The sequence below is a fragment of the Poecilia latipinna genome, unplaced genomic scaffold, assembly GCF_001443285.1.
Source record: "Poecilia latipinna isolate Pla-1442-1.1 unplaced genomic scaffold, P_latipinna-1.0 Scaffold802, whole genome shotgun sequence".
NCBI classification, from domain to species: domain Eukaryota; kingdom Metazoa; phylum Chordata; class Actinopteri; order Cyprinodontiformes; family Poeciliidae; genus Poecilia; species Poecilia latipinna.
The window spans coordinates 139,228-151,504 of NW_015113418.1; the positions used below are offsets into that span (position 1 = coordinate 139,228).

At 39.0% G+C, this 12,277-nt stretch overlaps 1 protein-coding gene and 1 long non-coding RNA gene across 3 annotated transcripts in view; both read left to right on the plus strand.

Moving 5' to 3' along the window:
- The first annotated feature begins 1,960 nt into the window (after positions 1-1,960).
- On the plus strand, positions 1,961-6,464 carry hoxb2a (homeobox B2a). 2 transcript variants are annotated; one of them, XM_015046995.1, is made up of 2 exons: positions 1,961-3,636; positions 4,955-6,464. In XM_015046995.1, exons 1-2 carry the CDS (start codon positions 3,159-3,161, stop codon positions 5,761-5,763), a joined length of 1,287 nt encoding a protein of 428 aa, XP_014902481.1. In that variant the 5' UTR covers positions 1,961-3,158; the 3' UTR covers positions 5,764-6,464. The 2 variants fall into 2 exon arrangements, with proteins under 2 accessions (XP_014902481.1, XP_014902482.1); XM_015046996.1 differs by having other exon boundaries at positions 1,963-3,636; positions 4,958-6,464.
- Positions 6,465-9,837: 3,373 nt separating this feature from the next.
- LOC106956265 (uncharacterized) overlaps positions 9,838-12,277 on the plus strand; it is a 19,483-nt gene continuing 17,043 nt past the window's right edge. The window contains exon 1 of the long non-coding RNA XR_001426741.1: positions 9,838-9,848. This is a non-coding gene — a long non-coding RNA (uncharacterized LOC106956265). The remainder of the gene's footprint in view (positions 9,849-12,277) is intronic.

The window sequence follows — 12,277 nt, forward strand, 5'->3', positions numbered from 1 at the left end:
TACTACTATATGGTGGAACCTAATCCAATTTAAAGGTAAATGCATGCTTCAAAGTGAGAGTATCTGTAACAAGAGTATAATCTTCTGCAAAAGTTTTTTAGCATGGTTTTCTGAGCACTGCAAAGCAGGAAAAAGGTGTTAGTAAAATAAAAGTTCAGATTTGCCTCTTTAAAGTGTAAGAAGACATTAAGTAAACCTTGATAAAGTTTTGGTAAACTCAGCGCTTATCAATCAGCAGTTTAGTGGGACTTGTATTATTTGTGGTATCTGTGGTTGACAACCTTCCAGGGTCTCCTGCTCCCTGCTCTGTTATTCTATAGAAAATTAGTGGAGGGTGTTCCTTGGTCTTGCAGGCTAGCTCAGACAGGCATCCTACAGCTAACTTGGGGCCATGTGATTTGTTTATATCCTCTCTTCTGTCTCTCTCACCCACACAAGAAAAGCCTTGAGGCCCACGCCTCGTCAAGCCACGTGATTTCTCACTCCAACCTCTTTGGCCATCTTTTTTTTTTCCTTATCACGTGTTCAGAAGCCTGAGACCGGCATAAAAACTTAGGACGTAAATCAAAATCCCATAAATAATGACTATGCTTCCCTTTACATCTCCTCTGGACTAACAGACAATAAAAACACCAATAAGCAGAGATTGGCTCTAATTTATTGCCTCGTAAAACCAGATGGAGAGCCGAGTCTCTCCTCAGCTCAAAACATTGCTGGGAACAGCGGGGCTGGAGCTGCAAGGCGCTTTAAGCGGCGAACAAGGAGTCCGGTCTACTACTCATACATTAAAAATGCAATTTTCTAAACTCAGCTTCAGCATGCTGAACTGGGTAATTTGTCAAAACACTAAAGTGTGATCACCAGTTTGGTTTCATTATCGATTTAAAGGAGGAACAACCCAACAATAAAACCTGCTGTTAAGGCATGTAAGGTTTGTTTTTGGTATAGTTCGAATGGTTATTCGAAAACAGCACTCCCACCTAATGCTTGTAGTTATTAAATAAATAAATAACTACTTATTATTATTATTATTATTATTATTATTATTATTATTATTATTATTATTATTATTATTATTATCTGTTGTTCTAGGAGAATTAAAATCAAAATGTTTGTAATCATTCTGGAAAAAATCTATCGACATAAATAAATAAATAAATAAATAAATAAATAAATAAATAAATAAATAAATAAATAAATAAAAACTAAGTTTACAAATGCCTTTCCTCAGTAGTGTCATGCGCCCTTTCCATCTTTGTCATTGGGGACAGAAATCCACTCTGCAGCTCCGCTAATAAGCTCCTGTGGCCTCCCAAATAAATTAACTTTAGACATTTTTATTTGTTGTTAAAAGACGAAGTGAAGTGCGCAGGAAGCGTTTAGCGGTGATGCTTCAGCTCAACCAGAGCTCTAAATGAGTCAGCTTCTGCTCGGTGTGTGTCCCTGCTGCCGCCTGTTCTGCCCACTCACTGCCTGTCCTTTCTGCTCCACTCAAAGCCCCTCACTCCCACACACATTGCTGCATCTTCGCTTTTTTTGGGGGGGGTGGGGGGAGCAAAGAGAAGACATGACAAAAAGTAGGGAAAGTTAACCGGCTGAATAGTGATTTGTCTGAACGGTCTCTGTGCCGTTTGTCCGGGCTGCTGATGAAGTAATATTAGTAACAATAAATACATGAAACCAGATCACACTGTGGTCCTGAAGCGCAGAGGCAGAGACAGCGGGGCTGGAAGTTTTCTCCTCATTTAGGAGGAGAGAGACTGCTGTCAGCCTCTCTCAAGGAGAGAAAGATTGATCACCACTTTTTTCTCCACCCGGGGCTCTTCTGACCCTCCTCGAAATATCCTCTGCTCAGCTCTCCAGTTAATCTTTATAAATATCTACATGTACGTCCCGTCGAGTCCGAGGGCAACTCAGCGCGATCTCACTTACAGTTAGCATAATATTAATAGCTGAGGGTCTCTTATTATGTTTTATAAGAGGGAGGAACAGAGATCCCCTCTTTATTCTCTCGCTACTGGAGCGACCTCGCTCTGAACTCGCTCTCCGTGCGTGAACACCCCGAACATTTTGAACAAACACACACGAACACGAGGGAGAGAAAGGAACGAGGGTAAAGCGCAAGAGGGATTTTGGAGCCTGTGAAAAGATGCTACTTTAGTTTGAGACAATATTTAGATTGCATTTCAGTTTTCCCACAATCTATCTTCATTGCGGCTACACACACACGCACACACTCTCCGTCTATTTATAATGGACACGCAGATATTTGTGTTAAATGGGACAAATCGGACACTTACACATGAACGTGTTCCTCAATCTGCATCTTTGCAATCTAAAACTGTCTGCTCTGAAGCGTTAGCTAATCCAACATCATCTCTGTGAGCAGATCCTTCATGCCCTCTCCTCGTGAGCTGCTGCAGCATCTAAAACCCTGTCCAGATTTCTGCTGTCTAAACTGTCCATTTTCAGCCTTTTTCACACTTTCTAAGATTAATTAGCGCAGTTGTTTTCTATGTTTGTCTGTTTTTGCACTGAGAAATCATACTGTAAATGGTATCGACTACCTACGTTAACCTACTGTTAATTGCCATTACATCACCAAGGAGCTCGTATGTGCACAGTTCTATTGTTAGAGGGTTCCATCGGCCAAGATCCGCCGAGCTGCCGCCCACACAGCGCACATGGCAAGCGGCCTCTTTGCTTTTTTACCCCCGTTAGGACAGAACAATGGCAGATAGCCTCGCTTTGCTTCAGCGCTTCGTGAAAAATAATAATAATGCTTCACACAGACATCACAGCTGCCAGGCCCGAACCACCGATTGGCTGATTTGGGTCACATGACCAGGAATTGGCTGCAATTTCGTCCCATAGTTGTTCAGTTTAGCCTACCCAGGTCCCCATACGCTACTATTATAACCAATATACACAATTATGACATAGCCACCGCATTTACGCTACTACGGTCAGAAGCCTATGGAGCTGCGTTTTTTTTTAAATCAAGTATTATTTATTTTCTTAATCAGCCATGTTTTGTGATGTGCATGTGTACGCGTGCGTATAGGCCTATGAGGGTTTTATTATTATTATTATTTTATTTCGGGAAAGGGATTATTCTGGGCTCTCGTCGTTTAGGGGGGCACTAGTCTGAGGAAGCTATGAATTTTGAATTTGAGAGGGAGATCGGTTTTATAAACAGCCAGCCATCCCTAGCAGAGTGCTTGACGTCCTTCCCCGCCGTCCTGGAGTCATTTCAAACTTCATCAATCAAGGAGTCGACAGTAATTCCGCCTCCCTTCGAACACACCATCCCCAGCTTTAGCCCTTGCACAGCCACCCAGCCGAAACCAGCTTCTGGGAGTCAGCAAAGCCGGAGAAGCTCTGCTACAAATGACCACCAGACCCATCACCGCGCCGTACAGCAGCCATGCCCACCTGGCCAGGCCCCTGCACCGGCTACCCCGGCTGGTCCGCTGGCTCACGAGTTTCCCTGGATGAAAGAGAAGAAGTCATCCAAGAAATGCCCCAAGCCTGGAATCAGCTCCAGCGGGGGTGGATCCATCATCTTACCGACATCATCCTACCCTTCACCAAACGCCTCTGGGTACGCTTCCGCGGGCACTGAGTCACCCACAGGTCGGTATGCTATGGCGCATGGACCCGTGGTGCAGAAATGGGGATCTTGAGATGAAATTTTATGTTTGCATTCGCTCACATTCATTTCCGAATATCACTGACCAGTTTTTACCCAGTGCATAGCTGCCATTGTCTCTTTTTTTGCGATCAGTGCATGTGCATGTTAGCGCGCGTGCGCGTTGCTCATTTCTATAAGGTGCATGAAAAGGGAAGCCATATCCAGACGACTGCATTATGCTGCAATGCTTTGCATATTAGAGCTTCATCCACATGATCTAAATACTTCTTGCTCAGTGTAGTACAGTGTGCAAGGCAGCTGCATTGATTCCACTTTGCGCAGTGTGATATTCTGAAGACGAGAAAGAAATGTGTTTCCTTTACATGACACCGCATATGAAAGCTGCTGAGTGCATTATTGTCTTTTATAAATACTGCCTTCTGGTCAGTGTGGAGTGATAGTATTCAAGGCGGTATTAAAATGGGCGCCATATTGGATGGCGTTAGAAAAATAATAAGGCGGGGGAATGACAGAGTGTGGTGAGCGGGGGGTTGGGGAACACTTAATGCTGCGGCCACACTGGAACACCTCGACAATCATTCCTATTTCTGTCGATGACATTCATCATATTTCATGACCTTATGTTTGTTTGTCTGTTTGCATCCCTAAATATGAAAAAAATAATAATAATAATAATAATAATAATAAACCAATTAATTTAAATATGAACTTCTCGTTTTCCTCTCTTCATTCCACTTCCAGCCTGACCTTTTTCCTTATCTCACTAAAAAGCACTAGTTGTCTAGGCTTTGGAACAGTCGCACTCACTTCTAATCTACATGGCATCATTTCCATTCGTTCTTGTCTCCGAGTTGAAGTTCTCTCCTTAGAACATTTATATGATGAAGAAATGAAAACACGTGCATGCTAGTGTTTCCTTCTTTCTTTCTTTTCTCTCATTCTTTTTTCTCGATCCTTTGTCATATCACTGAAAACGTAACTACGTGTAAAAGCATTTTTGATTTCATATTTCATTACAATCAATTTAGAATTTATTGCAATGAAATATAATAAAAGGTGCTGCCTCATGCTGTGCGAATGAATATAGCAGGACTGCATTTTTAGTCAGTTACAAAACACAGGCACACACACACACACACACACACACACACACACACACACACACACACACACACATATATATATATATATATATATATATATATATATATATATATATATATATATATATATATATATATATATATATATATATATAAATAATTTCATTTATAATTTTCTTTTCTTTTTTGTTCCTAGCAGACTCCAGCCAGGTTGGCCTGGATGTCGGGGGAGCTGGGTCCCGTCGGCTGCGCACCGCCTACACCAACACGCAGCTTTTGGAGCTGGAAAAGGAATTTCACTTTAACAAGTACTTATGTCGGCCGAGGAGAGTGGAAATCGCCGCTCTTTTAGATCTTACAGAGCGACAAGTCAAAGTTTGGTTTCAAAATCGTAGGATGAAACACAAGCGACAGACCACGCACCATCGGGATGGAGGTGGAGGAAGTCCGTGTTCCAGCGGATATGAGCCGCTTGAAGGGGCCGATGCGTCGTCCCCGTACTCCAGTCAACCGCTGGAAGCGTCGGAGGAAAGTACAACAGAGAGCGAACAGGGGAGCGGTGCGCTTTTGACTGCTATTCCCGGCGCCTATGGATCCACTGACAACGGAAACAATGCACAACCCACGCAGGAGGACACAGGCCGTGCGAGTCAGCAGCAGGCAGGGACATATGGCTCAACGGACTCTGCTGCGGCTCTGCGCTCCCCGACGAACTCAACTGACAGCACTGGTCTGAGGCCCCACAGCGGGGCTGGGACTGCAACGGGAGCCGAGCCGTCTTTTTTGGACCACCGGGATTCATCCATCGCTCCATCTGAATCTCACGCGCCCTCCTCCTCATCATCATCCACCGCGCTATCCGACCTGGCTCTTTTCACCGAGGACGCCTGCTTGTCTCCCAGCCTGCAAAGCTCCCTGGATAGTCCGGTGGATTTTTCCGAAGAGGACTTCGACTTGTTCACAAGCACACTGTGCACCATAGATTTACAACACCTCAACTTCTGAAGGTAGTAGCAACGGTTCAACAAGAGGAATTTCATAAAGACATCAAACACACCATGGTAGAAGCGACTTTTGTGGATGAACAATCAGCAGAAAAACATCCAACAGGACTGTCGTTAAAGAACCGTCTCGGCAAAATTCCTGTAAGGTTTATGAATGAAAATGTTGTTCTTTTCTCAGCTAAAATTCATTTACGCTATTATTTCAGTATGGCATTTGTGGTTTAAGAGTCAGCAAATTTCATTTTCTTTTTTTTAATCTTTTTTTTCTTCTTTTTTGTAAATGCAAAGCTGCGCGTTGTTTTTTCGGCTAGATTTTTTTCCCTTAATAAGACGTGAAATATCAGGTGTTATTTAACTTTGGATTTTTAGGCTGTTTTTATTTTTTGTAAGTTGTAAGTTTGGCTTCTTCTAATCGATGAGATTTTTTTGTTTGTTTTTTCTTCTCTGCTAGGGGTTCAGCTTCGTGGATTAAAAAAAACTCAGGAACTGGTCACAGAGACTTGATGCGGATGGCAGGACTGCTTTGGAGAAAATATCTCTAAATTGACAAGAGTTGTCACTCTGAGCGAAAAGCCCTGCTGTGGAGCCGACATGTAGACATTAGTTAATTTATTAAGATTCTTTAATAGTGAAAATCTAAATTATTTATTGTACAAATATTTTCATAGTGGGATAATAATAAAGAATAAATATAAACATTCACAGCGTGCTTCATTATTTTGTTCAGTATCCGGGGATTTGCTACGAGTGTTTGGGATCGACATTTAAATATATCTACATTTATATTAATTACATTTATGTAGCAGCATTATTAATTTTATTTTATTCAGCATCCATCTTATGTGTTTTACATGTTATATATTTATTCTTTGAGTTCAAACAGCAAATAATTAAGGCATCAAAAACAAAATACGTGGAAAATTTAATACATCGCCATTCATGACTCTATTAAAGTACAGTTCCAGCTGATTTTTTTTTTTAAAAAAATCATAATTAAAATAAATATTTTTATATTTTTATTTTAATAAATAATTTTAACCACACAGTTGTAATTGTAAATTTGCAAATAATTTAATCGATGCCTTCCTTTCACTAAAAATACTACATTTAGTCTTATGAAATTCTTGGCACTGTGTAATTTTACCGCAAAACATTTCTAGAAAATTGGATGTTTCGTTAGTTTTACCTTTCCATTTTTTTTATTTTTATTTTTTAAATCAAATAATAGTCTGTCACGCTGAACCTCCGCCCACCACTACCACCAAAAAAAAACAAAAAAAAAAAAAACACAGCAGCTCTCTACTAGCAGAAACTATCACTGTGCAGATGGATTCCAACAAACAGCTGACAGACCCACAGAGATTAAACACAGCAAAGCTCCTCTGTTGTCTGTGTGTGGGCATAAAAGTTCATTTATTTTCATTTTAGGCTGCTGGCAAAAACTGCTGGGTTTTTGCTTTGCTGGGTGTCGTATTATGCTGGTGGTGAATAAGAAGCTAAACAAGGGTTAGCATGGCTATAGCTTTCTGCCATGTATGTGTGTGGAAATGATGTTAACTAGCTGCTGCTCCTACCACACAGCCAAAATGGCGCTGAAAACAAAGAAGACTGTGAACAATGAGCAGTGGCAGCCATTACAGGATAACTGGCCCCCACTGACAGGCACAGTGTGCTTGTGTTTTTGTCTCTAGGCCAAAATGCATGAATGCTGTTTCACGTGATAATAACTCTACTACTACTACTACTACTACTACATATAATAATAATAATAATAATAATAATAATAATAATAATAATAATAATAAATAATAATAATAATAATACACTAAAGTCAGATAAGTAAATAAAATGTCATTATATTGCATAAGCACTATAATGTAGAACAATGTAGAACAATTTTCTTTAAACATTGCATCTTCATTAACTTTAGAAAAAGCTTAGTAAACTAACTGCATTTCTCATAAATGCATCAAAGCTCTGAGTTAAGTTTAATGAATCACTATGAAATCAATAATGATCTCAATAAACTAATTCAATTCAATTAATTCTAATGTTTTCTGTAACAGCAAATTACAAGTGTTTCTTGGTTTTTGCAACTATGTTTCATGAAATAGTTCACATGTAGAGTGAGGAGTGAGCTGCTTCATGATGCTATGTCATCAAATAATCCAGAGCAAATTGTTTTTTTATTGTTTTTCTGACAAAATGCAGATCAGAATAGCATTAAAAAAGTACTTTTTCTTTAATATTCTTTAATATTATCTAATAAAGATAAACATATTTGCCTTGAATTATGAATTTGGAAACTATAATGAAGATACAAAAAATTGGAAAGGATACAGCATTAAATTAGTGGTATGCATGCTATAAAGAGGAATATAAATAAAAATAATATTCTTATGAGTCTCTCAAGCTGTAAGAATGGAGCCTGACAGCATGACAAGTCATTCTGGAGTTCTAGCCTTTTGGATAACATAGCTCTGTAAAATATTTTCTCATCACAAACTATAACATTACTTGGCCAAAGATGTTGGATCTATACTGATGCAGAGTGTAATATGCTGCTTGTGTGTGAAGAAGAGAGATCTATGATGCTTTTGATTTTACTGCTGAATACTTTTTGTATTTTGATGACTGATGACTGTTTGAACACGGTTAAGCATATAAGATATGAAATGCCTGTTCTAACAAAATTCACAAGGATTTCAAGTGATTTTTTTTAAGTCCCAATCAAAAATTGTTTTGTTTGTTTTTGTACCTAATCAGGAACTTAGGGCTGAAAACAGGTGGGTAGTTTAGTGAGAGAGAGAAAATACTGGATTCAGAAAGAGAACAAACATTGATTCTCCTGTTTGACAGTCTATTAAAAATCATCCCTTTATTTAGTTAATGAAAATCCAAAACTCTCAGAGGATTTATTTTTAGATGCAGGTAATTTTAAAGTCGAAAATAGGAAAACAATGTGTGACATGTTCAGCAGGTTATTTCATTTTTACTTTTGAAAAATTTTAAATAATATGTCATAATACCAACAAAAGCCTAATCGATTACAAGCTTTAGATGTTATTTTTAAAAAGTAACATAGCCGTTTTAAGAAAAAAACAGTTTCTTGCTAACCAGGTTAATGAGAAGCTCTGTTTTAATTCTTATCATAATTGGAATTTTAATATGGTATCTGTAAATTTCATATCTAGTTGTAGTTATTCATATTTGAGCAACTACAACTTCTACTACTACTGAACATATGCAAAATATTGTTTGGTGTGCATATGTGTTATTTGGGTCAGAGAATCCAATGGAGTCATTTTCACATTTGCTGAACTGGACTGGGCTGGGGCAGTGATGAGATCTTGCAATCAAGTGATGTCACCACAAAACCAGGGAACACCGAGTACCTTTCCAGCCTTTCAGAGTTTGACGCTAGAGCAGTTCTGGATCTCGTCAAAGTTAAAGCCTGCTCTGGATCAGTGTGCATGGTCTGTATCATTATATGGGGCAGGAGAAGGCTAGAGGACTGTTATTCTTTCATGTCTTTACGTGCTTTAGCACTGTTTCAACCTTACACAACAACAGAAAGAAAGCTGCCTGGCAGACATGGGATGTTTGCCCAGAGGCCTCCCATATCTTCTCCAAGCTGAGCCAGCACATTCTTACACTGGAAGATGGTGAACTGGGGATACTGGAGAGGTTTGTCATGCTACTTCACTGCTACCAATGTGGATGAAGCCAGGGGTTTACATCCACATTGGACACTACAGCCTCAGGTCTGCTCCAGGATGCCTTCCAGTCAACCCAGAGCCTGACAGGGCTGCAGAGAGTTCTGTTGACTGGTGATGGCATAAGGTTGGTGAGGACTGGCATATCTTCTGAAAAGCCAACTTTCCCATAGGCAAGAGCTGCAAACAGCTGACTAAATGTGGCTGTAAATCAGACTGTCAAGGTCTTTGATTCTCGGAGGATTTTACCAATGATACCATGGACATAAATTGTAAGAATTAGGCAATTTCCTACAATATGTTCTTCCTCAACTTTGTCCAGTCACATTTGGTACTGATGGGTTAATGTGACAAGCCTATCTAATTCTCTGTTTGATTAGATTAAAAAGTCATTTGTCTAGCTCTATTAATATCTGAGAAAATACAACATTTATTTTCAAATTGATCTTGGATGCCATGTCAGTTTAAGTATAACATGCAACTGGTATGGACAAAATTACCTTCAGTTATCATGTCAGTGCAAAAATAAATAAATAAGTAAAAACTGAACAGTACAATATTTATGTATTTTTCTTCCACTTATTTGACAGTAGTGCTTAGTCATATGAAAGCCACTGAAAAAAAAGATTGTCTTACTGAATTCTGGTGTGGCTAGTGGTGTGCTTTAAAATATGATCTGTGTAGAATACATGTACCAAATTTCATGCTTGCATCATGATTTGAGTGACTGTTTCACTCACCTGCTATGTCACTATGAGGAAAGGATCAAATCACTGCAGTAAAGTTTAATGTGATCAGCTCAACAAAAGCAGGATGAACATTTGAGAACAAACAACAGTAAACCTTTCTTTCACTCTTGTAAGCAGTCCTCCTGGTGCACCTTGTAGACAAAAAGATTACAGTGGAGAAGATATCTGTGCCAGAAGACATATCTCACTTTCTGAGTGTGTCTGTGTCTTGATATTGTGTGTGTGTGTGTGTGTGTGCGTGCGTGCGTGCGTGCGTGCGTGCGTGGACAGGGGTGAGTGTGTGTCTAGGCGTGTGTGTGTGCATTATCCAATAATCTCTCTCTCCTCGCTGTCACCACCTGTCGGCTTGCTGCCATGCCATAATATGTGGATTGTTTCTTTATCTTTTGCATCACCATCATTGTTTTGATTTCTACCAGTGTATGTGTGTTGTATCCATGTGTGTGTGCGCATGTGCGTGTGAGATTGCATACAGTAACTCAGGCATGATAGATCACCCACTTAGTAGCAGTGGTGAAATACGTGAGCAGTGGATTTTATCTTCCTGAGTGTCAAGAGGAAACTCTATCCTTAAACACAAACTGGTGTGCTTCACTGATGCTACGCCCTCTGGCTTCTGACACACATTTCAGGCTGCAAGTTAAAGTGATGCACTTTAATTACCAATAAGGAAGTGTGCCCAAATTGCTATGAAAGAAAAGCTATGGCACTGTTTCTGAACAATGTGCCTTTAAAAAAAAATTATATTATATAAATGTCTTTGAGTTAAAGACATTGTTAATCTTCGGCCAAAAATATTAATTTATGTATCTGAATTTTGTTCAACTGTCAGTTACTACCCTTCCATTCTCATTTCTTGTCATTTTAAATGTAAAGAATACAAACATCCATCACTTATTTATATTAATCATATTATATTTTATGGAATATATCACAATGTAATCTGTGCTGTGTGGATCAGTACAAATTGAGATCAATTTGAAGGTACTGGTGGAGGTTAGTGAGGACCAGATCATTTATACATGAAAACTACATTCTCCATGTAAGAAGCTACTACTAAGTGTACTTCTTTTTTAATATGACTTTTTAAATGCAGACTCAACCGAGAGATTCAACTTAAACAGTGAACCAATAGCCAACTACAAATTATATTTTTGAGTTCTTGCATCTAAAATGTTGCTGGATCAATCAATGGGAAGAGACTGGACAACATTCAGATTTATGCTTTTACAGTAATTTGCTGAGAAAAGACATTACTGAAAATATGAGACCATCTCCTTAAGGAAATCGGTACATTGAAGAGTTGTAGGATTTACCATACAGTCTTTCTATACTTTCCATCTCCATGCTGAAAAAATCTTTCAGTGGCTCATTTGGTCTCAGGGCTGTAAGTTGAGGGAGTCAACATGAACCTCCTTTAGCTCCACCAAAGGACCAATCTGACAGACATCCAGGGGCCACTTGTTCTCTCCTGTGAGAGAGAAGAAAGCCCATCAACATGTCCTAAATTAGAAAATGAATAGTTTGAACTTATTTTTAAAAAATTAAATGTAAATTTTTTTTTACAGTGGTTGCATTTTTTTCCCCACACTGTTTCACTGTTGGCATATATGTATTATTTGATAACCGTAATTCATATCCAATGCAGTGTTGAAGATTCAGACATATAGTCAAAAAGCATTCATTGCCCAGCAAAGTACCAGAAAACCATCATGATTTTCACTAAATTATTTTTGCCATTTCACATTACATAAGAAACCCCAGCTACTGAGGTTACACATTGCTACTGCATTTTTAATATTTAGTCACGGTAATTAATCTGCAACCAAATATATTCTGTAGAAAATGTAGCACACATTTTTCGGTGCTGAAGTGTTATAAAATAGGAACAATATTACAAAATCAATAGGGTATCATGAAACAATGTTTAATATCACTGTTTTGAAACACAAAACTTTCTGATACCCACGATCAAGGGCGTAGGAACGAGTCTGTCATTGGGGGGGACGCATATTGGAAACCTGACAGATCAGTAAATAGCTTGAGCAGA